The 25,941-nt window shown below is 62.5% G+C and overlaps 3 protein-coding genes across 7 annotated transcripts in view; all 3 read right to left on the minus strand.

Moving 5' to 3' along the window:
- Positions 1 to 8,257, minus strand: part of TUBGCP6 (tubulin gamma complex associated protein 6) — a 19,126-nt gene extending 10,869 nt beyond the window's left edge. Inside the window, exons 1-4 of one of the 2 annotated variants that reach the window (XM_016125289.2) lie at positions 7,127 to 8,257; positions 6,222 to 6,385; positions 3,085 to 3,295; positions 357 to 530 (exon numbers count right to left, since the gene is read on the minus strand). In XM_016125289.2, the coding sequence (XP_015980775.2) occupies positions 357 to 530; positions 3,085 to 3,295; positions 6,222 to 6,385; positions 7,127 to 7,867 (1,290 nt within the window). In that variant the 5' untranslated portion in view covers positions 7,868 to 8,257. The remainder of the gene's footprint in view (positions 1 to 356; positions 531 to 3,084; positions 3,296 to 6,221; positions 6,386 to 7,126) is intronic. The other variant, XM_016125290.2, reaches the window with a different exon arrangement.
- Positions 8,258 to 8,798: 541 nt separating this feature from the next.
- HDAC10 (histone deacetylase 10) lies at positions 8,799 to 13,865 on the minus strand. The gene is given in 20 exon segments (XM_016125318.2): positions 8,799 to 8,867; positions 8,869 to 9,042; positions 9,120 to 9,302; positions 9,513 to 9,591; positions 9,825 to 9,881; positions 10,019 to 10,110; positions 10,498 to 10,582; positions 10,696 to 10,960; positions 11,040 to 11,107; positions 11,177 to 11,283; positions 11,422 to 11,511; positions 11,585 to 11,644; positions 11,797 to 11,862; positions 12,023 to 12,149; positions 12,322 to 12,390; positions 12,539 to 12,643; positions 12,722 to 12,819; positions 13,060 to 13,156; positions 13,375 to 13,509; positions 13,586 to 13,865. Coding segments are annotated over 20 exon segments (2,070 nt in total). The 5' UTR covers positions 13,645 to 13,865; the 3' UTR covers positions 8,799 to 8,813.
- A 2,279-nt stretch (positions 13,866 to 16,144) lies between these two features.
- On the minus strand, positions 16,145 to 25,213 carry MAPK12 (mitogen-activated protein kinase 12). 4 transcript variants are annotated; one of them, XM_016125322.2, is made up of 12 exons: positions 24,140 to 24,455; positions 23,922 to 24,051; positions 21,454 to 21,512; positions 20,496 to 20,607; positions 20,380 to 20,409; positions 20,059 to 20,106; positions 19,691 to 19,805; positions 19,407 to 19,478; positions 19,109 to 19,188; positions 18,948 to 19,026; positions 18,709 to 18,882; positions 16,145 to 16,693 (listed from the first exon to the last, which is right to left on the minus strand). In XM_016125322.2, the coding sequence occupies exons 1-12, from the start codon at positions 24,262 to 24,264 to the stop codon at positions 16,614 to 16,616; spliced, it is 1,104 nt and encodes a 367-aa protein (XP_015980808.1). In that variant the 5' UTR covers positions 24,265 to 24,455; the 3' UTR covers positions 16,145 to 16,613. The 4 variants fall into 4 exon arrangements, with proteins under 4 accessions (XP_015980808.1, XP_036093653.1, XP_036093654.1 ...); XM_036237760.1 differs by lacking the exon at positions 16,145 to 16,693 and adding an exon at positions 24,929 to 25,213 and having other exon boundaries at positions 17,713 to 18,882; positions 24,140 to 24,237; XM_036237761.1 differs by lacking the exon at positions 16,145 to 16,693 and adding an exon at positions 24,929 to 25,212 and having other exon boundaries at positions 17,713 to 18,882; positions 24,140 to 24,222.
- Between the last annotated feature and the right edge of the window lie 728 nt (positions 25,214 to 25,941).

Genomic DNA, 25,941 nt, shown 5'->3' on the forward strand with positions numbered 1-25,941 from the left:
AGCGCAGGGCCAGCTGTAAGGCTTGTGAGGAAGACCGGGCTCCCCAGCTCCCAGAGCTCTGACGCGCCAAGTGAGGGAGGTCCACCCTATCGGTCGCCGTGCAGCTTGCTGGGGACCCAATGGGGAACAACTGCGTGGCCCACTCCACACCGCCTGGCCCTTCCCCCAGGCCTGACAAATGTCACCACCCCCGCCTCCCACTGTCCCATAGCCCGAATGTGTCTGCCCAGGTTTCCAGTGAAGTGACAATGAGGTGAGACATGCCATTCCCAAAGGATGACCTCTGGGCTTTACAAGTTACGAGGAAAGCGAGGTCCACAGGGCCCCGGGTTGGGACCTGAGGAGGTCGGGCCTACCTGGAACACGAGGCCCTCGCTGCACGAGGAGTCCAGCACGGGCTGCAGGGAGAAGTGGCTCAGGCGTGCGTAGTGGGTCCCGCACTCGGCCACCTCCGAGAGGAGGCTGCTGATGCTCTCGGGGGACGTCCCCGACACGTGGATGCCTTGCTTCACCACAAAGGCCTGAGTCGGCTGGACAGGGCAGGGAAGAGGTTGCTAAGGCCAGGCCTCCAGAGCCCCGCCTGTGGCATGCGCCCAACCACGGCACCGCCCAGGGGCCCCTAAGACAGAGTCCCGATCCAGGACACAGACAGGAAGTCCCAAAAGCAAAAAGGAGATGGCCGCAAAGCATACTTCGCTGTCCCACCACAGTAATAAACACACAGAAACGCCGTGTAACTTTTCACTGACCACACTGGGCACACACGTTTAAAGTGGCGCGCGCCATCTGCGGGAGAGAGCGCGGGACGACAGGGTGCCTTCCACACACGACAGGAGGAGGCCGGAGGTGCGCACGGGGCAGCCCTCCTGGACACGGAGGCTCTGACACAGGGCCCCGGGTCTGAGCGCCTGACGCCTGCGATGTTCCCGGAGGAAACAAGGAACGCAGTACCTGCCACAGCTCTTCCCACGATGTCGTCTACAACCAGAGAGGCTGACAACCAAACGCAGGGGACACAGTGAAAGCCGTGGCAACAGGGAAACCTGTGGCCGCAAGTGCCTCCGCTCAAAAGGTCTCACGTCAGTAACTCCACTGCAAAACTAAAGAAGTTTTTAAAAATTTAAAAGAAAAAAACCACTGTACGCCTTAAGGAACTATAAAAAGAAATGAACTAAACGCAAACCAGGAAAAAGGAAACAACAAAAATGAGAACAGAGATAAAACAGAGAGCAGAAACAATAAAAAGAATCATGAAACCAAAAGGCGGCTCTTTGAAAGATCAACCAAATCGACACTTCTAGCATAGCTAAAAAAACACTCAGAAATGAAAGTGAGACATCACTAGTGATTTTACAGAAATAAAAAAGGATCGTAAGAAAATACCAAACAACCTAAATAAAACAAATTCCTGAAAATACTCAAAGTTGCAAAACTGAATCAGAAAGAAACAGAAAATTTAAAAAGACCTATAACAAGGACGCTGAATCGAAAACCAAAACTCTCCTATAATGTAAGTGACTAACACCAAGCTTCTGATTGACAAGTTATCCGCTTCAAAGGCATCCATCGGGAACGCGCAGATGCCCGCTACGTGGTTCCTTCTTTCCGTCTATGAGTTATTTACCACGCTGACAGAATGAAGGGGCAGAAAAACCAAGTTTACCTCCATGGTGCCCAAAACAGGCGCCTGGAAAACTCAACACCCTGGCACGATGAAACGGCCGGTGGACCAGGAGAGGAAGGGAAGCCGCTCAGCACGACAAACGCCGCGTACGGAGCCCACAGCTCACGTCAGTCGTGGGGACAGACTGGGAGCGCTCTCCCCCAGGATCAGAAACCAGACCCGGACGCCTGCTCGTGCCCTCGCTGCCCCAACAGGACTGGACGCTCCAGTCAGAGCGACTGGCAAGAAAGAAGCAAAAGGCGTCCACTCGGGAAGGAAGTAAAGCTGCCTCCGTTCGCAGATGGCACGATCTTACATACAGAGGCCACTTGACAGTCCGTAAAAAACGGTCATGGCCAACAAATGGATTCAGCAGTTTCAGCCTTAAAATCAACACATGAAAATCTGTTGTGTCTTTACGTACTAACAAAAAAATGTGAAAAAGAAATTAAGAATACAATTCTAATTGCAATAGCAACATAAGAATAAGGTACTTAAGAGATGAAAGTAAAGAAGAGGAGAAAAGGCTTGTTACCGTGAAAACGGTGAAACGTTGCTGAAACAAACTGAGTCTAAATAAACGGAAAGACATCTCATGTTCACAGACTGAGATACTTAATACTGTTACGATGACAGCACTTTCCAGAGCAACCTACAGATTCAGTGCAATCCCCATCACTATTCCAATGGTGGTTTTGCAGAAATACGGAAACCTATTCTAAAATTCACATGAAAATGCAAAAAGACCTTAATAACCAAAACAATCTTGAAAAAGAAGGAAAAAATTGGAGGACTCACACTTCCTGAGTCCAAAACTTACTACCAAGCTACAGTAATCAAAACGGTGCGGTCCTGTCGTGCGGGCAAATAGACCGATGCAACGCGACAGAACCCAGAAACAAACCCTCGCGCACGTGACCAGTTTCTGATAAGGTACCAAGACCATCTGATGGGAAAAGTACAAATGGTGCTGGGAAAGCTGAACTTCTGCATGCGAAAGAATGAAGGTGCACCCTTTCCTTACGCCACATGCCAAAGAAAACTCCAAACAGAGCAACGGCTGAACCTAAGAGCTGTCCCGGAAGTGAGAAGAGCCGGCACAGTCACCCGCCTGCAAGGCCGGTCTGCGCGCGGCCCTAGCCCAGGACGCTGGCCGGGCGGGGCATGGGGACGGCGGGCCTGATGCCGGCGCTTCGCCAGCAATGAACAGCCTGCTTTTGTTCAGTTTGTAGAAGAACACCGACAAATTTTAGAAATGAGAGAAGGGAGCATCGCTGCAGTCGCTAGGAAGGCCGCGCCGTGCCCAGCACTCGGGCTCCCGGCTCTGGGCTCGCTGCATCGGGCAGTGCTCCACCCTGCGTGGCGCCCAGCGTCGCCGTCAACCCCGCGCTGGCACGGTGGCCGCACGTGAGCGCCCTCACCTGGCAGAGGGGGAACGTGGTAGACACGACCCCGATCAGGACGTTCAGGGCATCCTTTACCAGCTCGTGCTCCTTCACCAGGACGGGCCGCGTGGCATGCAGGAGGCCCCCGCCGAGCACCTGCAGCTCCCCGTGGCGGAGCCTGCAGAACCTGTCGAAGGCGTCCCTTCCTGCCTCAGTGAGGTAGGGCTCTTCTCTGTGGCCTGGGGGGCTGTGGGAGACAGAGCCACAGCCATCTTAGCTGTACAAACAAGGCAAGAGGACATGATTCGGAACAATAAGACGTCGAATACAGATTGAGGGTGAATCCTGACCACTGAGCAGCCTCTCAGTCTGGCAGGCTCAGCGCTGGCCACGATCCATCCCATTAGGACAACTCCGTGCAGAAACCTGGGGGCAGCGGGACCCACGAGGGCACACTGGGGTCTTGGGGACAGGGATGGCCACCCGCAGAGTATTTTTACGTTAAAAACAAGCTCGAAGCTTGCACACCCATGTTCACAGCAGCGAGATTCCGAAGATGGAAGTGTCCGTCGCTGGAAGAGTGGGTTAGAAAACGTGGTCCACCCACACGATGGGGTGTCGCTCGGCCTTAAAAAGGGCAGTCTGACACCTGTTACGAAGATGGACCTTGAGGACATTATGCCAGTCACAGAAGGACAAGTACTATATGACCAAACTTATATTAAGTCCCAGCAAGTCTGATTCAGAGGCAGAGAGGAGAAGGGCGGGTACCAGGAGCTGGAAGGCGGCGTGGGGAGCAAGTTAGTGTCTAATGGGGACAAGGTTTCATTTGGGAGAATGAAAAAGTTCCAGAGATGGTGGTGGTGATGGTTGCACAACAATGTGAATGCACAAATGCCACTGAACTGGTACATTTTGTTTGTATATTTTACCCGCCATGACTTGGAGCCAAGGGAGAAAAGCCCATGAAGGAAAACACCAAATTCACCCTTGTCCCTGCAGAGAACTCAGCCCTTAACAAATCACTTCCCCCAGGATGGGTGACAGACCCCAGGCAACAGCAGAAGGATCCCACAGACCAGCCCGGCTCTTGGGGAGTAGCACAGGGGACGGGTCCTCCAGAGGTCAGAGGCAGGGGCAGAGTTGGCAATCCTGGGGCTGCAGGGGGACCAGGAGCTCTGCTTCTGCCAGGAACACAGCCTCCTTACCTGCCCACTGCCAGAGCTCATGGCAGCCAACTAGCAGGGGACTTAAATACTGAAACAGGTTCAAAAGATTCACCAAATAAACCTGGGTGAAAGGCCTCGGGGCGCAGGTGCAACGGGGTGAGGTTTGGAGCAGAGGGTCAGAGGCGGCGCCCGGCGGTCGTCCTGCAGGAGCCACCCAGGCCCACGCTGCCAGGCGCGAGGCCCCTCACAGGGAACACCGCACAGTGGAAACATGGACAGTCGGTGCCGCGGCAGAGACAGAGGCCCCAAGAACAGTCGCGTCTTCTAAACAGTGACCTAGAAAACTAAGCCTAGAAAAGCAGTGTCAGCTGCTAATTCAAGGCCAACAGGAGCCCCCAGCTTGGGGTGCGGTGTGTGGAGAGACCACTCAGTGCAATCAGCTCAACTGTGAAACAGCTCGACTCTAAGCAACTAGGACGCCACGGCCTGGCCCGGTGCTATGCCACCCCAGTCCCGCAAGATGCCCGGGTCCCGCCCGAGACAGCTCCGCTCAGGTGAGACGAATCCACACTCTTCAGTCCCGCCGGAAGGTGTGCGCCCCACGCCAAACAGGAGCTGATTTATACATAGAAAGAAGTCCCTGCCCCTGGCCCCTGATGGGTCTGACTCCAAGTCCTCAGTTTGGCCCTAAAAGCACTGTCCTGATCAGTCAGAATGGAGCTGCTGACTGCTCAGTGGAGACGCTGACGAGGATGTAGCTGTGAAGCTCCGACTGAACGGGGAAGCCTCAGTCCTACTAGTTAAAATGCCATCCCAGGAACTCCTTCATGAGGTGGCTCAGCCGGCAGGAACACAGTGCAGGCTTCTCCCTGAGGTGTGGCTTGCATGAGAGGCCCCTGGTTCAGCAAGGAATGCTAGTAAGTTCTCTGTAAACTTGTTTCCAATCAGCCACCAGGAGGAGCCCTTCTTAACACATGTCTTCACTCTTGGAGTCAAAGTAGGAACTAATAAATGAGATACCACCAGCATGTACTTACAAAACAAAGTGTGACTTGCTGGGCTAGTTCTTAGACATGTGAAGGGCAGGCAGAAAGCCAGACGGTTAATTTGCTCCGTACACAAAAGACAGGACTAGGACCTGAGAGGGTGACAGGGCAGAGAAGGGGCCTGGAGACAACCGCAGTGACAGTGCTTAGGGAGGCGGGGAGAGGGTTGTGCCTGGAGAGAGCCACGTGGGGGAAGACAACCACGCCAGGAAAGCCGCCCGGGCAGGAGCAGTGCCCACACGCAACAGGAACTTAAGAATTGTGTCCCTGAGCACCTGCTCACCCGCAGGAGCCCCGGCAGGAGCCAACGCCGCATCAGAAGGCTCGCAGCTCCCTGCTAACCCCAATTCCGCCACTCAGTGCTCCCCAAACGGGCAGTCCCCAGAACCACCAGCACAAGGTGTGACACGAGGGTGCATGACCAAACATTCGGGAAATCTATGTCCTCTCTTCCCATTCCCGAAGATTCTGAGAGATACGACACATTACAGACTGAGAGGTCCTGAGTGCAGAGGCCTCTGGACCGGGGGAGGCACCGGGAGTGAGCAGCTAGCAGCAGTCAGGGGACACTGCCATGACCAGAACTCACCGGCCAGAGAGCGCCCCTCAGTCCTCCTAGACGTGAGGAACAGTGGGCATGAAGAAAGTTCCTGCAGCAACACCCCACGCCCGGGGGCCCTCACGGTGAGGGTGTAACTCGGTCGCCCCCTGACTTCTCTGAAGGGTGATTTGCAGAAGTTCCTGGCACAGTGGGAGCCTCCGTGAAGCCTGGAAGTCCTTTCCCCCTGCGTCCCTCCCCAGTCCCCGAACAAAGACAACTTTGAGCACTAGCTTGACGGAAACTTTCGGGCGCCTAATCCTATTACCCCCCCATTCTACAAAGGACGGCCTGAGCTCTGAGGGGAGGCGCGGTCCGGGTCAGGGAAGGCAGTGCATTCGAAGGCAAAGGCTCACATACCAGCCGACCTGTTCCCAGCACCTCCGCTTACTGGCCTCGTAGGTGAGCACAGCATCCCACAGGTCGATGTCGGGGGTCGTGCCCGGTTCAGACTGGGAGTCAGGAGTCAAGTTGGACGCTGACTGGAAGCCTTCGTCCTCAGACTGATCCACGCTCCGAGGGACCTGGGCCGGAGCGAAGAGGGAAACAGTACGTGCCTGTTTGGGTCTAAATCTCACCCGAGTGGGGTCAGAATTCCAGGGCGTTCCCGCGTCTCCATTCGCTCACACGGAAAGGACCGAACAGAATGCTTCTTGTTTTTCTTGAGCACGTGTGTGCCACAGTGTTTGCCTCCACTGAATCACTTAATGAATTAATCTCCTAAGGTGTCAATTTCCAATTCATACAATGCATAAACTCCAACAGAACTTATGATGAGATTTTTCAAGAAATGCCTCCAATCTGGATATTCCATTTTGGGGAACCCGGCAGTAAAATCGTACTAGAGACTAAGTATGCAGTTCGCTATAGCATTACTTATGTTTGGAAATAACGCAAATCCCTCATGAGGGACTGACTGACCAAGGACTGCACATCCTTTCAGCTATAAAACCATGAACTCAGATGATGAGTTACTTAACAATCCAGGGAAAAGTCCACGTTACAGGTGAAAAAGCCCACAAAACCACATGTGTAACATGAACGTTTTTGGCCACATGCGGCTACCGAACACTCAGGTAAAAGGTGAAAAGCAGCTTGTTGCTCTGGCCGACGGGCGGGCAGCGACGTGCTTGCCCAGGAAGCCCCCTCCAGAAGCCACTGGGTTATCTGGCCTCCGGAGCTACCCTACCTTTACCACGGCAAAAAGGCCAAAGGAGGCAGCTCCCAATGCCTTGGGAGCCGCAGATGGGCAAGCAGCACCCTACCTTGATGGCTAATCCAGACAGGTCTGCGCTGTCTGGCACGGGTGGCAAGTCCAGCCGGACGTCCATGTCGTACGTGCGAGTGTGCACAAGGGCTCCGAAGAGCGAGACCCGGGTGTCTCTCTCAAACCTGTCACCACAGGGGTCACCATATGAGAAGAGCCCAACAGAGGGCAGGCCGGTGCCGGGCGGGGCCTCCATCACCTGAAGGGCTTTGTGGATCATGTCCTGACACAAATGCTCCTCTCTGAAGATCAGAGACTGAACATCCATCTCAAACACACTCAGCTCACAGCAGTCGTAGCCTCCGTAGGGAATGTTCCTCCCAACGTGCTTGTTATTGAAGAAGTAGTCCCGGCGGCGCCGCAGGACTTGAGGGGGCCCGGTCCCCGCCAGCCGAACCAGGAGGTCCAAAACTGACCCCACCTCCACGAGCGGAGAGCAAGGCGCTGCGACCAGCGTCTCCACAAGCTCCTCCAAACGGTCAGCCTCGGGGCCCAGGCCACCTACCCTCAAGTCAAAGGACAGCATGAGCACCTTGTTTGCCACCGGCAGCTTTGCGAGGTCAGGCTGCAGCTTACGGGTCTCGTCTTGGAAAAGATTCGTGAAGAGAGCATTGTAGGCCACCCTCTTGAGGCTCCGCTTCGCCCTCTGCCGACTCACGCGGCGCTGACCCAGGTGAGCTTTCGCGCGTGGCAGGAGGGCCTCGCACAGGTCGTCGAACAGCTGGGTGATGCTGGCCATGCCCGCCCCGTGACAGCCCCGGGCCAGCCTCGGGCCCTCAGTGGGCGGGAACGTCTCCCCCGGGCTGCACTGGCCTCCCGAACCCACGCCCGGGGCTCTGAGCTGGGATTTTATCGGTGGTCCTGCGGCGGCTCTGCCCTCCCCAGCCCGGCCCGTGCAGCAGCGCGCACAGCGCCAGCTCGGCGCCTCTCCGATTCCGTAGCCCTCAACCTGCAGGGGTCACGGAACCGTGACACAGCGAAGGAGACGCACGCGGGAGGCAACAGCGGACAAACCGGGCTCTGCGCGCCTTCTCCGACCCCGCCGCTTCTCGGCGGCCGGGAGAGGGCGCCGCGCGCGGAGGGAGCCGGGGCGCCTGGCTCGTCCGGCCGCTCCGCAGGGCGCGCCCGGGAAAGCGCGCAGCCGCGTCACTGTGCGCGCCGGAAGTGCGTCACCGCGCCCGCCGGAAGTGCGTCACCGCGCGGGTCGGGGCCCCGGGTCCGCCGTCGAGCGCTTCCGTCTTAGAGCCGCGCGCCTCGGGCGGGGAAGCCGAGGTCCGACGCCGCAGCGTCAATGACGGAGGCGGAGTCAGACTCTTTCTAAACCGTTTACTGACTGGAGTGGAAGGAGCTTGGGCGGCGCTTCCCACGCGGAGGCGGTGCGGAGGGGGCTCCGGGCCGCCGCAGTGGACGCTGCCCCTTCGCAAGTGCCCTCGCGACCCCGTGGCCTGGACGTCGGGGCACGTGCCTAAGGCAGCGGTGTGCTAGCGGATGTTAACAACCGGTTCTTGGGAGGAGCTGGGTTGTAATGTCATTTCCGGGGAGTAAGTACTCAGATTTCAAACAACCAGGTCACAGCACTCAAGCGGGAGCTGGAAGGAGGCACACAGTCAGCTTGGCACTACTATGAGCTGGTTCAGGGCAGCACCCTACTCCCCAAGACCTCTGCCCCTTTTCCCCATGGAGCTCTAAGGCAGGACCGACCCCCAATGCCCCAAACGTTCAGCCTGCGCCTTGTCCCCCAGTCTCACCCGCCACCTGCAACATCTTCCACTGTGGCTCCAGCTGGACTCTTAAGTGCCTCAGGGCCTGCATGTCCTCTGGAGAGGCCATGGAGAAGGGACCCAGGCTAGGGGGTGCCTCTCCATGCAGTGCTCGGACCAGGACCCCAGCAAGCTGGGGTGAGGATTCCTGGACCTGGAGCAGAGGGTGAGAGCAGCGAGTCACTGACCTCCCCCTCCCAGCCCACCACACATCCACTCTGCTCAACTCACCTCATCCACAAGGGCCAAGACTCGGCCTCCTGCTGGCACCTGCAGCAGTGCGGCCAGGAGCGCAGCTTGGGGTTCTTGCAAGCCATGGGCTGGCCCCAGTGCCAGCAGCACCAGGTCGGGCTGGAAGCCATAGGCCAGGGGCAGCACCAGGGCCAGGATGCAGTTCAGGAACCCGCCAGTTGTCTGTGGGAAGGACAGCAGCATAGCCCCAGCCCCTCATCCAGGGGACACCCATCCTGCCAGCACAGGCCACCACACCACCCAGTCTTGGGTATACAGCCACACCAACAGTCCCATCAAGAAGCAGAGAAAGGCAGGTGAAAGCCAGGGGCCTGGCACTCGTGATAAGGCCGGTGAGCAGCCACGACCCGACCCTGTGATGCCACCATTCACCTCCGGCAGTGGTACGGAGACGTGGAATGTGGACAGGGCTGCCGCCTCCTTGCCCCCGATGTTCAGCCACAGACTCCTCCTTCCGGGAGAGAGTGAGCGCAGACGTGTGCATGTGGGTGAGACGCCTCGAACCCTCCAGAGCCCAACAACAGAGGAGGCGCAGGAGAGCTCACGGGTAGAGGTGCTGGGAGTGCCGAGCCTCCATGTTGGAGACCCTCCCGGCACTGCTCTCAGGGGCCCCTTGGCCGGGAACCCAGAGTGCTGTGCCCACCCACATGCAGGACTGGACATACACGCGACCCAGAGTCATACTCATCAGCAGCAAGGTCCGAGGGCCGATCCAGCTGTCCCACGGCCACACACAGCAGCCTGGAGAAAGAGCTGGCTCCAGAACAGGCTGCATGCACCCCACCTGGAGCCCATTCCCAGAGCCCTCCTCACATGGCCAGCCAGGGGTGCCCACGGGCCATGCCCTCGGAGGCTCAGCTCCGCCAGCTGAGGCTCACCTCTGGAATCCCTGGGCCAGGCTGCGCCGAATGGCCACATCCAGGGTGGCAGCTGCGGCAGGGGCCGGGATGGCTGCAATGCCGCTGCTCACCTGTGGGGTGAATAACAGCAGTGGAGGGCAAACCCCAAGCCAGGTAAACGGAACTACCAGGTACCAGTCCCTTGTTTTGGTTCCTGTCTCAATGACTGTCACCTGTACACTCTGAGGTCAAATTGCTCCACTTCTGAAAATAAGACGCTTAAATCATGGCCTTCCTCTCTCTGCCAAAGAGCATTTAGTTGAGGGGGCTGAGGGGGGTGCTTGTGACCCTGTCCCTGGGGACTGTTTTGGGAAAGGTCCTGGGTGCAAGGTGACACTCAACGTCCATGTGGTTCTGCACCTCCCATCCCTCCCCTGGACTGGCCACCTGTCGTGGGCAGGTCCTGGGCCCTGCCCCCAGCTCCACAGGCAGCCCCAGCCCCTCCCAGGTGCCCCCACCTGCCCATCCAGGATCCGGTCCAAGAGGTGCAGGACCTTCCCAAGTGCAGTGAGGGTCTCGTCCTTGGCCAGGGCCTCGTGTAGACTGTGGTGGGCAAACCAGAGGGACACATAGACTCGGGGCGACAGACCACATGTGAGTCACACAGGATGCAAGGTGGACACAGCCCCACCCCAGGCCCCAGCCTATTCTGCCACCTGGCCCAAGCCTGCATCTCCTCCTGTGGGGCTGACCCCTCCTGACGAAGAGTATCAGGGGGCAGGGCCAGGGCAGTGTCCAGCGCAGTCAGGGCGACGGCCGTGCGGACAGGGGGCGTGGGATGGAGACGCAGCTGGTCCAGCAGGGAGCTCAGTGCTGCCTCGGCCTTGGCTGCTGCAGCCTTGACTTCAGGCCCCCCAGGCAGCAGCGTCGTGGGCCTCTCCTCTGGGGAGTGCGTGCTGGGACTCAGGACAGGCGTCAGGTCTGAAAGGTGGTTCTGAGTCACAGCCACTGCCTAGGAGCCCAAGGTGTGATCCCACCACCCGGCCCAGGCCACGCCGACCTTGCTGCTGGAGGCTTGTCCAGTGAGGGGCCTGGGCTGCCCGCACACTCTGGATGGACTCCAGGGCGCTGTGAGGAGAAGCAGGCGTGGTGAGGCCTGGCCTTGCCTGGCCCTTCCCACCCTCCTGCGCCTCGCACCTGCGATGTGGCACCATGGGCCCCGACAGGGGTGGGGCGGGGTCACCCAGCAGCGCCTGCACCATCATGCACACCGACAGGGAGAGTGACTCCAGGTGGTAGCCTCCCTGGAGAGAGGGAGGAGGGAGGAGGGAGGAGGGAGGAGGGCAGAGACACGAATGGGGCAGGGGTGTCATTGGGCAGCAGGCTCCTCCGACTGCACCTCAGCCTCTGGCCCGCGGGCCCTCCCTGCTTGCCACAGTCACCTCCAGCATGGCGCAGACCCGGCCGCCGGCGAGCACCTGCAGCAGCTGCGTGAGGTGGGCGAAGCACTCGGGCGTGGCCTGCATCTGCCCCTGCAGCCAGAGCCGGTGTGACGGGCCTGGCCGCAGGACCCCGGAAGCCCTCCCAGCCCGGCCAGGCCCTCACCTCGGGATCCCCGATTGCTGAGTCAAATCCTGCCGAGACCAGCACCAGTTCAGGGTCAAACTGTGGGCGGGGCCGAGGCAGAGGGGTGAGGGGAAGGCCCCTCCACGGAGACCCTCCCACCCTCCGGCCTCTGCTCTGCCCTGGTGGAGTGGGGGGAGCGCCACTCCTTCCACCCTCCTGCCAGGGAGACCAGCCTGCTCCTACACGGTCACCTCGAAGGCCAAGGGCAGCAGCACGTGCAGGAAGGCGGCCACGTAGTCAGCATTTCCCAGTCCGACCTGCAGCCACAGGCGTCAGCGTTGGGCCCTGCCATGGGGCTGCGGGGTCTTCACCCCCAGATCCCTGGCAGGATGCCCTAAACTACGGTCAAGCCGGGAGCGGTGGGGTGGGAGATGTGGGCTGGGAGGGGCTCTGGGGGGTCGGGGTGACACGTGGCACCTGGTTCCATGGCAGGTTGACTGTGAAGCCTCGGCCGGGCCCCCGCCCGACAGCGTCTGCGTCAGACTCCCGCAGGTGGGGCCAGAAGCGCCCATGCTCGTAGCGGTGCCAGGAGAAGTAAAGGACACTGGGGAAACCAGCCAGGGTCAGAGGTCAGGACCCTTGGCACCATGGCTCCTCCCAGAACTGTGACCCTGGAGCATAGGGCCATGTCCTCCTGATCGGATTTTTTCAGGCCAGGCTGTATGCCGCAAAGATCGAGGTCCCAGGGAAGGCTTGTGCCCCCACCCCCAGCTCACTTGGGGTCATCCTCAAAGATGTACTGGATGCCCTGGCCATGGTGGATATCCCAGTCCACGATGAGGATCCTGGGGACAAATGGCAAGGGGCTTGCTGAGGGGTGGGGTCCCCGCCTGCCGCCGGAGCCCCGCCCAGGATGGGAGGGCCAGGTGGACTCTCAGCAGCCAGCCCCAGCCCCCCCTTGGGCCTCCCCGACTGTGGCCGCCCAGCACACACCTGTGCAGCCCGTGTTTCTGCTGAGCGTGTTTGGCTGCTATGGCCACGTTATTGAACACGCAGAATCCATTGGCAGCAGTCCTCTGGCTGTGGTGCCCAGGAGGCCTAGGGTTGAGAGTGGGCCACGTCAGGGTCATCCTGTGCCCATGCGTGGGGGCAGCCAGCGCAGGGGACAGCTCTCACCTCACCAGGGCAAGCCCGTTGCGCACAGCTCCTGTCAGCACCGCGTCCACCAGCTGCAGCCCGGCCCCCACAGCTAGCCGCGCACAGTGGAAGGTGCTCTGTGGGGCGGGATGCAGATGAGCCCCCCAAGCCACCCCTCACAGACTCCGCCCAGGCCTGTGCCAGGCTGCAGGGCACCGAGGAGTGCGAGCAATGGGCCAGGAGTCCCAGGTGCCAGCAGCGGCAGCCAGGGGGAGTGCAGGGAGTTGGCACGTCCATGAACAAGAGGACAGTGACTGGGCTCACATGAGCACATGGAAGCGCGTCCGGGTGGGTGAGTGCGTCCCCAGGGCACGCACCGGATGGAAGTAGACGGCATCATGCTGTCCAGACAGGGCCTTGAGTGCCTCCGTGCCCAAGGCCTGGGTCTCCCGCAACAAGGCCACATACTCTGGGCTGCAGAAGGGCAGGCAGGCAAGGCAGCGTCACCAGCAGGAAAGGGGAGCAGAGGGGCTAGACCCCAGATGGGCCTGCCCACCTCATTGGTCCCTCACCCACCCACCCAATGGTGAAACTGAGGCATGTTGTGGACAGGCACTGTTTGCAAGGCACTGGCCAGCCAGGGTGGGCCCAGGTCCTAGGCCGCAATCCTTGTGGCCAGCCCAGGGGCTGACCTGTGCACCAGGCCCAGCTCCGCCTCCGAGGCCTCTCGGGCTGCCAACCACAGGCACCTCTGCTCCAGGCCACGCTGCCGCAGGCATTCCAGGGTGGTGGTCAGGCGCTCAGGACACTCGATCTCGCACTCGGGGCTGAGTGGACAGAGCTCAGAATCCCGAGACCCCTCCCCACCCCACCCCCACCCCCGCCTCTGCCAGGTCAACTTACTCTTCCCAAAGCAACCTGGCCGCCGTCATGTCCTCGTGATACACGAGTGCGGTTCCCATGGTCTAGTGGTGGTCACTTTGGGCCACCCTGAACAGAAGGATCCAGGTGGCACCACGCACAGGTGAATGTATTGCTGGACCCCACCTTGCAGCCCAGGGAGCAGCGCGATGCTAGGGTCACGAGGGGGCGGCGGGGACAGAGCCTGGGCAGGAAGAAAGCCTCGGGCCGCAACTGGCGCCAGAGCCAGTCTGGGGTCAACAGAGCAGCAGCCGGGGCCTGGCTTCCGGCTTCCTCCGACTGGGGCCGGTACCGTCCCGCCCCCTGGCCGCTCTAGCGGCGGCTCCACCTCCTCCTCCGCCGGGGTCGGGTTCACAGCGGTGCCATCGGTGCGCAGTGCGCCGAGCCCCTTCCGCCCCTCCTTCCCGGCCTACCCTGACCGCGCTGCCGGCGCTCGGAGAAACGCTGCGAGGAAAGGGGCGGGACCAGGAGTCCGCCGGACCGGGGGTCGTGGCCTAGCCCGGCCTGGGCTGGACGGACGTGCTGAGCGGCCGCTGCAGTTTTCAGAGAGGGACAAGGGTCCGATTTAAGCTCCTGGAAGATCCCTGGCGGGAGAGCGTTAGGCCAGGGGGGTGGCAGGGAAGCTGGACAGAAGTCGCCCAACATGGGGTGAGGGGAAGGTGGACGGAGAGGGAGGGACTGGGCGAGGGATGAATGAGGCCATGTTACAGTAATCCGAGTGGCAAACATAATGATTTCTTGTGTGTGTGATATAAGAATTTAAAAGTCGTATCTCTCCCTGTTGCTACTGTCGCAATGGTCTGTGTGTGTGTAACCCAGATAATGCAAACCCAAAAAAAATGTCTTAGCTACCCGAAGTGTGTAAGATAAGCAGACACCCGTGCGGCTGGCTGATAAGACACCAAAGATGTCATCACAGAGTGTAAATTGAAAGGGTCTCTCATGCAGACTCAGAGAGCGTGCTCCCCGTCCTCCCGGGACGACGCTCCTCCATCTCTTGGTTCCTGACTGCTCTGCTTTGAAGAAGAGGCCTCCGCTGATCGACCCTGGCAGATCGACAGCATCCAAGCCAGCATCCACAGGTCACCGTTGAATATGTGTCTTGTCTCCGCCAGCACCACCGGGGGATCTGCTAGGATTGAGATCCGTCAGGATTTGGTATGATTAAACTTGTGTGATGCTTTGGGAACTATTCGTGTGTGTGTGTGTCTTCCATGCTTAGCTGGTTCCTCACTGGGATCGTTACATATACGTATCTTAGACGAGGTGCTGTCCGACGCTCGTCCTGGCTCGGCCTTAGGGAGCGAGTTGAGCCACCTGTGCACACGTCCACGGAGACGTTGGACAGGCCAGCAAAGGGGAAGGTGCGGGCACAGTCACAGAGCAAGACGGCCAGAGGGATGGGGCAGCCCGGAGCCGTGAGGCTAAGATGCAGGGGCTCCCAGGGGGCGGGGCGTGAGTGGTGGTCTGGGGACCAGGCCCTGGGGGCGGGTCTCTTGGAGGCGGGACGTGGGCTGGATCCTGGAGTCTGGGAGTCGGGACAGGGAGCGGGAGTGACCCCAGTCACGTTCCTTGGTCTACCCGACACTTCAGGGGAGACCTCCACAGTGAGAGGGATGCAGACGATGGCCCAGACTGCGCCCCTCTGCCTCATGTGGGTTCCCACTGTCACGGTCGGGGGACCTGCCCGTGAGGCAGCGTGCTTCCCGCGGGGGCTCTGGGATGACTTTAACTGGGGAGAGCACGGTGGCGAGGCATGGCGTCCTCTGATTGGCCATCCTGGGACACGTGACCTCGAAGGGCGTGGTCTGCCTGGACCGCCCTGTTTGGATGCGGGAGAGCGAGAGTCACAGCAAGGTTTAGTCCTAGAGGTGCGGGAACGTCTCTGGGCAGAGAAGGCTGGTGTCCACTGTGGCAACTCGCCCGGCCGTATTTGGCTGGACCGATTGTACGCGTGTCCAGCCGAATTCCAGGCCGGGAGAAGGTCGGCCTGGCCGCGCTTTGGGCGCACCTACCCCGAGGTCAGGTGGGAGGAGCCAGGGAGGCCGCAGGAGCCCAAGGGTGACTTGTGATCCGGCGGCCAGCTCCCGAAGACTTCGAATGGCCAGCAGAGGGCCCCGCATCCTCGACGATGGCGCTGCTGCGTGGCCGGGGGAGGGGCAGGAGGTTTGACGAGAACAGAACCCACCTTTCCGCTGAGCCACCTGTGCAAAGGCCCGAGGTGCCTCCACGCGTCTAGCGTGAGCCCTCCTCCCTAGGAACCTGGTCTCGGAGTGTGCGCAGAGCTCAGGCAGACGGCTGGGACTGAGCCCCAGGTTACACCTTAACCTCCACCCCCTTAAGGCCCTGCCCCAAAGTCTGCCTCTAGAAGCAGGTTACCCCATTGGAGGGGCAGCAAGCCCTAATGTGGGGGCTCCAGACTCGAGGTTCACTGGCACTGATGGGGTAGATGGACACCAGCTCTGTGACCAGGAGGGGAGGGGAGGGTGTGCCCAGGCCCGGAGGGGATGGCCAGCCCTGAATCAGGAAGCGACGCCAGAGTGGGAGCTGCAAAGGGTTTATTTCCTCCCAGCCGCATGTACAATTCACACTCCAGACTGGGGGTGCAAGTCCACAACACCCCCCCAGGAGAGACGTCCCTGAGTCGGCGCCCTGCGCCCTCCCTGTCCTCAGCCACAGAAGCCGGGCGGCAGCCCAGTCCAGAGTGGGCAGGGTTAGCAGCCAGGCCTTGATCCCAAGTCCCATCCCACCCCACCCCAAGGCTCTCGGGCTTCTCAGGGGCTCGGAGGCCAGCCCCAGGCCAGGTGGTGTCCTGCCCAGAATGTCCAAATGCCCCCCAGGGTGGGGCCTGAGCAGAGCACAGAATTGGGGGAGGGGCCCCATGCAACACAGAGTCTCCTGGCTCCCAAGCGCCAGCCAAGTTCCCAGTGGTAAGCAGGAACCCCTTCCAGGTGGAAGCCCAGCCAGGGTCCCCAAGGCGTCCCCACCACCCTCGCAGGGCCCGGTGTCTTCACAGGGCCGTCTCCTTAGCGGCCTTGGCCCCCAGCTGCCGGGGAGGCTTGAAGCTGAGCACCTCCTTGTATGTGACACCTGGGTGAGGTGAGAGAGACGGACTGAGGGGCCGATCACCGGTCGGAATCAGCTGCTGCCGAGCGTACGGCCGCAGACGCTAGACACCGCACCGACCAGTGATGAGTCCTGCAAGAGTGCGCCGGGGGGAGGGCTCCCAGGCCCCCAGCACGGGCTGACAGCCACCAACCCAGGGCCCCACTCGACCCAGAAACATCGGGGTCAGAGGTCACTGCTGGGCCGTAGGCATCTGGTGGGCTCTCTTTGTCTCATACGTGAGACTTTGTCCCAGGCCACAGTCACTCTCAGCCCACCTACGTCCGTCCAAGGGGACTCTGCAGCCTGACCGGGCTCCTAGAATCCAAAACCACTGCCCCCAGAGTGGCAGGCAGGCCTTGGGCGCGCAGCCCACCTTAGTAGAAAGAGGATGTCCTTGGACTGCAAACCCACGTGCTTGCGCCAGTAAGGCTGTCGGGGCCCCGCTGGGACACAGCCCAGTCCCGAGATCCAGAACGCCCACAGAGGCTTACCTGGGCAGGCTCCCAGCAACTCCCTGCAGTGCCCACCTCCTGAGCTGGTGGTTATGTTCCCAACTCTGTGCCCAGAGCAAGCCACCCAGAGGCGAGGGGCAGGGGCTGCCCTGCTCCCTGCTGACTAATCTGCAGACAGCCCCCCATGCCCACCTGGCTAGTGGTGCTCCACAAACCCAGTTCAAGAAACACTGTGCCTTTACAGCCATTGGTCTGTGGTTTGCCCTGCATCGGCCTGGGTGCATGCCCACCCTGGTTCGTGGGCCAGGGGTCCATGTGTCCTCTATGCCCTTCCTCTAATCCTGAGGCAGGGCCAGTCCATCCGGGGAAGGTTAGTGTGAGGCCTGCTGTAAAGCTGGCTTTTCCCAGGGAAATGAGGTAATGACAGTTTGCATCCTGACCGGGGCTCAGCCACAAACAGGCCACGTGTCCACCTCAGTCTGTAGTCAAAGCAAAAGCTCTCTGCAGGGTTTGTGTAGGCAGCGACCGCAGAGAGGATCCTGTGGCCCGTGGTTTTCATGTTATCTTTTTTAGCAACAAAAACTTTCATCAAACCAAACCAAACCATACGTAAAAAGCACAAAACACAGCACAGATGAGGGCAGAGCCCCTGCTGGAGGCACTGGAGAACCCGGGGGCCCTTGGAACATGGTTTGGGAACCACCGCCCACCCCACTCCCACCCCCATGTACAGACGAAGACCATGGCTCTGAGGCAGAGCCAGCTGGAGCCTAGGACACAGGGGGTGCTAACTGCTGCCCTCGGGCACCCCTGCACCCCCGGACTGGTCCCGCGGCCTCCTAAAGACACCAGGCCCTCAAGGCCACAGCATGTGGCATCAGGGCCACAGCAGACAGAGGCTTGGGGACCAGGCAGGCTCCCCTGAGTCCAGCTCAAGACTGAAAAGGTGTTGGTCGCCCCTCATAAATGAGAAAAGGGGCCCTTGGTGTCAGGGGGTGGCCAGCACAAAGCCTGGAGGTGCATAGCAGTTATGGGGCTGCTCGGTGGGGCTGCAGGGGACAGGCTCGGTAGGCCGGGAGGGATGGTGTGCTGTGGGCTGGCTTCGGTGGCCCTTATCCTTTCGGCAGGACATGAGGGCTGTGCAGTCATCCGGGTAGGAGATGTCATGAAAGGGGCAAGGAGGGGCAAGGGCAAGTTCAAGAGGGGAGAGCAGAGGCCTGGAGACAAGCAGGTGTGGTGGGGTCCCGGGGGGCCCAGTCCCCGGCCTGGCGGGGAAGGCGGGCAGTCGGGGCCGGGCCAGGGGGGCTCAGTGCTCCCACTGCCTCCCATGACTTCCGGGACTTGGTCTGCGCTCCCGCGGGTGCTGGGCCCTGGCAGGGATGCCCTGCCTTTCCCTCTTTAGCTCTGGCCACAGGTCACCTCAGCCGGGAAGCCCCACAGCATCTGACCTCCCATTGCGTTCCTCCCCCGGGGGACGCGACTCTGAGCATGGCCACCTGCAGGGGTTCGAGGGCCAGCCACAGGCCCTGCCCGCATCCCACTCACGCTTCCACTCGTCCAGCGTGCGGTCCACATCATCAAAGGACTCGTCATATTTCTGGGCCTCGGGCTCATCCTCCGTGTCGTGCAGTGACTCGAAGTAGGGGTGGGTGAGCGCCTCGGCTGCCGTCACCCGCCGCTCCGCATCCAGCACCAGCATTTTCTCCAGGAGGTTCACAGCTGGGGGGAGAGCGTGTTAGGCTGGGCCGAGGGGACAGCCCCACGCCCCCCAGGTCCAGCCCTACCCAGAGGGCTTGCGTTGGTCAGGATGGAGGCAAAATCCTTCTTCTCCAGCTCGGGCAGGCCCTTCATGTAGTCCTTGGCCTGTGCAGGAAGAAGGTGAGCAGGTGAGCGGCCAGCCCTCGGATGGCCCAGCCCCTCCGGCCCTGCCCGGCTCCCGACTGACGTCAGCGCTCTGCAGCCTCTGCACGAACTCATCCGGCGGTGTCCCCGTCACCTTCAAGATCTCCTTCAGCTGGTCCAGGTCTCCACGGAGCTCAGGAGCACAGCATGGGCCAGAGAGTGGAGGTCACCTGCCCACCCAACCAGGACGGTGTGCCCAGCCCCTACCCCAGCCCACCTGACCCCACAGGTGGAGGATGAGCCAAGCCACCTGACCCCACAGGTGGAGGATAAGCCCGGCCCACCTGGCCCCACAGGCGGAGGATGAGCCCGGCCCACCTGGCCCCACAGGCGGAGGATACGGTCATTGCCCTTGAACAGCGTCTTCCCTGTGATCATCTCTGCCATGATGCAGCCCGCTGACCAGACGTCCACTGAGACAGAAACCCCCTATCAGGGCCCTGCGGGCCAGGGAGGGGGTCATAGACATGGGGGCCATCTAGCCTGCCACACCCTCGTCCCATCCCAGCTCAGCAGCCTCCAGAGCGACAGCCACCACGGGGCTTCCCGTGGGGAAACAGGGAGGGGCAGGTCCAGACGGGGAGGCTGGCGCCGGTGGCGGCCCCGTCTCCGGGCAGACTCTCACCCGTCTGTGTATAGTGCATCCAATTCAAGATGACCTCGGGCGCCCGGTACCACCGGGTCACCACGTATCCAGTCATCTCGCTGTCTGCCTGCCTGGCTAGGCCGAAGTCCAGGATCTGCAGCCAGAATCAGGAAGAGGGGGTGAAGGGGCCCCGGGGAGTGGATGGGCCAGCCTGTAGGCAGGTACAGGGGTACGCCCGCTGCCACCCCCATCAGCTGCCTCCCCAGAGCACGTCTGCCCATCAGCTGCTTGGCCACTGCCTGGACGACTGGTCCCTCTGCCTGGGCCTAGGCCAGTCCTCCTCCCAGGGTGTGGCCAGCAGGTGGGGAGGTGGGGAGGGAGCCCCGAACCCCGCCCCCAGCACACACCTTCAGCTCACAGTCCTCGTTCACCGCCAGATTGCCGGGCTTCAGGTCCTGTGGGCAGGGCAGAGGACAGGTGGCCCGGCCCGCCAGCAGGGGGCACAAGGGCAGGAACCTGGTGGTGGCCAAGCCCAGGAGCAGAAGCCCCTGTAGCCTCTGGGAAGGGTGGAGGTGCCTGGGCCCCCAGGCTGCCGAGTCTGGGAGCCCAGTGCTCGCCCCAAGAGACCCCACGTGCCCCCTCACAGGCAAGAAGCGGCAGGTCCCAGGAGTTGAGGCCCCCGAATGCCCATACAGCCCAGGGAGGCTCCTGCCACCGCCAGGACTCACCCTGTGGATGACACCAGCTGCGTGGATGTACTGTGGGGACAGAGAGGGCCAGCGGTGTCAGCTCGCCGGGACCCCGCGGCCTGGACCCCGCCAGCGGCTCCCCTGCCCGTCCTCACCTTCAGCCCCTTCAGCATCTGGTAGACGAGGAACTGGATCCGGTCCTCACTCAGCTTCTCATGCTTCATGAGCTTGCCCAGGTCCGTGCCCATGAACGGCATGACCAGGTAGCTGCAGGAGCCAGGCAGGCGGGCGGGCAGGGTGCAGACAGCAGGGCCACGCCCGCGAGGCCAGGCTCAGACCTGGAAAGGCCCCCGGCCCCCGCCTCCAGTGCCAAACGAGGCCCCATCTACCTTCTCCAACCACCTGCTGCACCCGAAAATGTCAGGGGGCAGGGACTGGGCAGGCCCGGGGCCAGGCCCGGGGCTGGGGAGCACCAGGTCTCAGAGGCCAGGAGGGTGCGGGAGGATGGGGGGAGGTGCCTGTGAGCAGGGCTGGGACGGCAGGACGCTGGGGTGTGAGGGGCAGGCTGGGCAGGTGGAGGCAGACAAAGGGGAGACGTTCGGCACCCCACCAGGACACTGTGAGTCCTTGAGCTCTGCAAGGTCAGGCAGCAAGCAGCCAGCGCTCCCAGCCCAGGCCCCTGGCTCCTGGCTGACAACTGTGAGTCCAGGGCTGGCCACTTGGGCAGGTGCTCACTGCCCACCTCCTGCCCGTCAGCAAAGGTCAGCGGCTCCAGTTACAGCCACACATTTGGTGCCCGGGAGCTGCCAGCTAACAGATGCCCAGGTCTAAGCCTCGTATCTCCAGCGCTGGAGAGGGCCTGGGGCAGGCGTGCCAGGAGGAGGAGGCCCGGGTTCCGCCGGGCCGTGCCAGCACCGTGCAGCCCAGGGCACATGGCAAGGGGGCGGACGGCGTGGGGAGAGGATGGGCAGTGGGCATCCCAACCCCCGTCCAGGCTGCAGGGAGAGGCCTGCCTCGAGCGGGACCCCAGACCAGTCCAGAACCTGAAGCCGGCGCCCAGGAGCGACCCAGCACCCCTCCGCCCTGCTCGGCCAGCCCCAGGCCAGTGCTCACAAGTCTGTGAAATCGTCCAGGGTCTCATCAGGAGTGAACACGTCCAGCAGCCCGATCACCTGGGGAGGAGGCCGGAGCGCCGGTGGCATCGGGGGCATAGCGGAGGCCGCGGGGCTTGGACTCACCCCCAAGGCCGGCACTGTGCGCCAGGCAGGAAAGCCCCCTGCAGGTGTCCCCACCTCCCCCCGCTGTCCCCAGGGCCCGGCTCGAGCCCCGGGCAGCACGACGCAGCCCTGGCACACCTGCCCGCAGATGCATGCTATTTTTGGATGGTGACAGCCTAGATCCTCTGGGGGAGGGGGAGCCCCAAGTCTGGGTCAGCTCCCTGCCATCCAAGGAGCTCCAGTTCCTTGGCCCTTCCTCCCCCTCTTCCTGCCCCCATTGAAGACTTGGGACCAGGATGGTGACAGCCTCCCAAGAGAGAGCCTATATTGGGAGGCACTTCCCAGGGCTGGGCCTCTGCTGGAGAGGCCCAGGCGAGCAGCACTGTGACCAAACCAACGGTCAGACTTGGGCCTGCAGACCCCTGGTCAGGAGCAATGGACAGCAGACAGGTAATGTGACAACTGGCACCTGGAGCTCAGGGTGACAGGGACCCAGGGAGGCCTGCATATCGGAGCAGCCGGAGGGGCGGGCGGTGGGTCATGTGTGTGGGGACGCCTGGCCGAGCCCCTGCGACGGTGGTGGACACAGGAGGGAGAGCATTTGAGGAACATGGGGCGAGGGGAGGCTGGGAGGCCGAGGCCCAGGCTGGGGAGGAGCCGAGCGGAGGCCAGAGGGAGCCCTCGCGGGCCCTTGCAGGCCAGGTAAAGGTTTCGCCGTGGTCCCAGAGCCACCAGGGAAGGGGTTAAACAGGTGTGACACTGAATGTGGGACAGACTGGAGTTAGGTGAGAGTGGACACGAGCTGAATGGACAGCTACATGACCACTAGGGCCAGAGCCACGGGCAGGGGCAGGGAACAGAATGGGACACCCAGCGAGGGCTCTGGGGCACCGGGAGAGTGTCTGAGCAAGAGGACAGAGGACGGAGTCCCGGGGTTGAGGACTTCTGTGCCCGGGTGGGGGGAGGGGTGCAGACGGGGCGGGCATGCGCTGTTCTCCCCCCTCAGAGCCTCGGTTTCCTGCGAAATGGGTTTACAGTAGGCCACGTCTCCTGGCTTGTGTGCAGGGTGCCCTGCAGGTGGCAGCGCCCAGTTGTGGGTGGGTCAGGGGCTCCGCAGGGGTGACAGGACCCGCTGGCACTGTGGGGAGGCCCCAGCTGCGGCCGGGGGGCGGGCAGGCCGGAGGAGGGGGCTGGGCCAGCTCAGCGATGAGAGGCCACTGCACACAAGGCCCAGAGCCCATGGGATGGTGGGAGTCAGGGGAGGTGAGGGAGAAGCCAGAGGGAGCCTCAGGTAGAGAGGTCTGCCCCCCTGAGGACAAGGCCCGGGCGTGACCAGGCGTGACCAGGACGTAGCAAGGCTCAGGACGGGCTGGTGTCCGCCATGAATGGGTTCCACCTGGGAAGAGCCCAAGGTGGAGCCAGGAAGCCTGGGAGGAGGGAGGACCCACCGAGGGGCTAAGAGCATGGGCATCAGCCAGGAACCCAGGGGGTGAGTCCCTCCCCGGTGGGGAGGCCGAGACAGCACAGGACGAGACAGATCATCTGACAGAAGCCCCATCAGCTGGGCTCCGGGTGGCCAGGCCGCCAGCCCTCAGCGGCCCGGACTGGGCCGGACGCAGAGGGTGCTGGACGAGCAGAGTTCTGTCTTCAGGGGAGCCGCGTAGAGAGAGCTCCCCTCGGCAGCCAGAGACCGCCACCAAGGAGGCCCCGACAGCCGTTCGTGTGCGGTCCGCGGGTAGGTCTGGAAACGGGAGGGGGCCTTTTCCTGGCAGGGCCTGATGCACCCCCCCCACACACACACACACACTGTCCGTGAAGGAAGGAAGCCTCTGTTTGCTGGCCACTGTGCCCAGGGCCCTCCCCCACCGGGACCCTAAGGCTCAGAGGTGACAGCCAGGATGCTGACTCCAATTCCATGCCTAGCTCTGTGTTCTCAGGGGCCCCAGGTCCTAGGGCCACACTCAGGAGAGGAGCCGGAGGGGCCGGAGAAGGTGCCTGGGTGGGGCTCCGGGGACCCCTAAAAAGAGGGCCGCGGCTAAGAGCCCCTTCCAGGAACACGGTGCTGCAGAATTTGGGGTGCGACCTGGAGAACGCCCTCGGCCTGGGCAAGCGGCTGTTCCCTCACCGGCCAGGGCTGCGGAGCCAGAGGTGACCCCAGGAAGAAACGGAGGCACTAAGCCCGGCCGGGGTCGCCCTCGGCACTTGGAGCCCCAGCCCTGACCCCCCACCTGCACCCCCACACGGGGGGCTGCCTAAGTGGTGGGGAAGGAGGGACCCGGTCTTGCAGGGCAGGATCTGGCGGGGAGCTGGAAGACGAGCAGAGGCGACAGACGCTGCCGGGCGCGACGGCCCAGCCCGACTCACATTCTCGTGACGCATGTGCTTGAGGAGGCGCAGCTCGCGGTAGGCGCGCTTGGCGAACAGCTCCGACTGGAAGGGCCGGTACAGCTTCTTGATGGCCACTTTGGCGCCTGTGCGGCTGTCCACGGCCGAGCTGCGCGACGCACGGCTTAGCGGGAGGCACGGGCCACCCACCCTGACACCAGCCACCCGCCCTGCCGCCCCGCCCGGCCTGCGCTCACCAGACGGCGCCATAGGCGCCCGAGCCCACGGGCTGCAGGTCCTGGTACACGGCGCGCACCTCCCAGGACGTCTTGGTCACCTCCTGGCGGTAAAAGCCCTTGCGGGCGGGCGGCGGAGAGCTCATGGCCGGCGCGGACGCCGCCCCCGCCAAAGACCCCGCGGGCACCGCGCCCCGCGCACCGGGTTGCGGGATCGGCGGGACCCCCCGGGCGTGTGCCCGAGGCCACCACGCGGGTGCTCAGCTCCCGGTTCTTCCCTCCGGCTCCCGGAGCCGCCGACCCCGACCCCGACCCGGGCCCGACCCCAGGCGAGCCTGGGCAGTGCACGGCCCCTCCCCTGCCTGCGGACCAACCGGCCCCCGGGCCGCGCACACGTGACGCCGCCGGCCGCGCGCCGGCCCCTCCGGAAACCCGAGGCGGCGGCCCGGGGGGAAGGCCTGAGGCGGGGAGGGCGGATGGGGAGCGCCTCCCGCAGCTCAAGCCCAGCCTGGAACCGGGCGCGGCGCCTGAGACCCCGCCCGCCTCTGCACTGAGGCCGCGCTCCCCAGCGCTGGGTGGGCGATGGCTTAGCACCCGCCCCGCTGGGATCCCCTTACTAACGGTGCCCCAAGGGCGCTGGGTCCGCTGGGCTTCCCTCCCCCGCCAGCCCCTCCGACTTCCACGCCCCAACCCAAGGCCCCTGAGCTGAGCTCAGTGCTCCAGATGCCAATGCCCCTTCTCCAGGGATGCCCCTTCCCCAGGGGCTGATCTGTCCCTCCCCCAGTGGGGGTTCCCCAGCACCTGTCTTACCTGCATGCCCCTTTCGGAATGGGGGAGTGAGTTCAGCCTCCCACTTAGGCTGCATCCCCAAAACCTCGGGCCCCAGGCCCCTCAAAGGCGGAGCCAGGGAGGGTTGCGCTGTGGTTCCCCCATGCACCCCAACACCCTCTTCTCCCCATCACTGTCACATGTGGAGCCTCTGCCTGCTCGTCCCAGCCCAGCTCAGTGCCCCGCTTGTCCTTCAGAGCCCTGCCGGAGTCTGTCCACTCTCTCCAGGAAGGTGTGTCTGGCCCCGGGGGGCGAAGGAGGGCCCCACTCCACTTCTGTGTCCCCTTTACTCCTCTGTAGGGGCATCACCTTTCATGACACAGGCCCCACCCTGGACCAGAGGCTTTGGAGGGGTGGACCCCCCCCCCCACCACCCCACATCCTCCCCAGTGCAGTGATCCGGAGCTGAGAGGGAGCGGGGTAACAGGATGCCCAGGGCCCCCACCCGCCCTGCTGGCCACCGTGAATCAGCAGCTCAGCTTCACGCCCAGGTTGCTGCAGGCTGGTGACCCCGAGCACTCAGGATCCGGAGACTAATCAGTGGGGACAGCCTGGGGTCACTGGAGCCACAGCCACCTACACCCCGTGCCCTCATATCCTGGGCTGCCTGTGGCACTCCACTGCCTCCTCGAAGAGTCCCCAGCGGGACCCCTTGCTCTCTGTGGGGGGGCCCAGCAGGGTCCCATTCAGACCACACCCCAGGTGCGGCATGGCCCAGTCCTGCCGCCACACCCCCCCCACACACACACTGGATGGGGCCCAGCTTGGTCTCCAGGGATTCCCCAGGAACTGAAGCCCAGAAACCACCCTGACCAGGCACCTGGAGGTCCAGCTCCCAGATGGACTCCACCCCAAAGGCAAGAGCACAGAGCGAAGACACCCTGCTGACCCCGCCGGGGGCCCGGGCCCTCCCGCACCTAAGCCGCAGTGAGCAGGGGAGGCTAGTAGCTCCGTGTGGCTGGATAACGGGCCTCGTTCCCCTTAAGCAGGAAGGA

The sequence above is a fragment of the Rousettus aegyptiacus genome, unplaced genomic scaffold (genome assembly GCF_014176215.1).
Source record: "Rousettus aegyptiacus isolate mRouAeg1 unplaced genomic scaffold, mRouAeg1.p scaffold_m13_p_2, whole genome shotgun sequence".
Taxonomy (NCBI): Eukaryota; Metazoa; Chordata; class Mammalia; order Chiroptera; family Pteropodidae; genus Rousettus; species Rousettus aegyptiacus.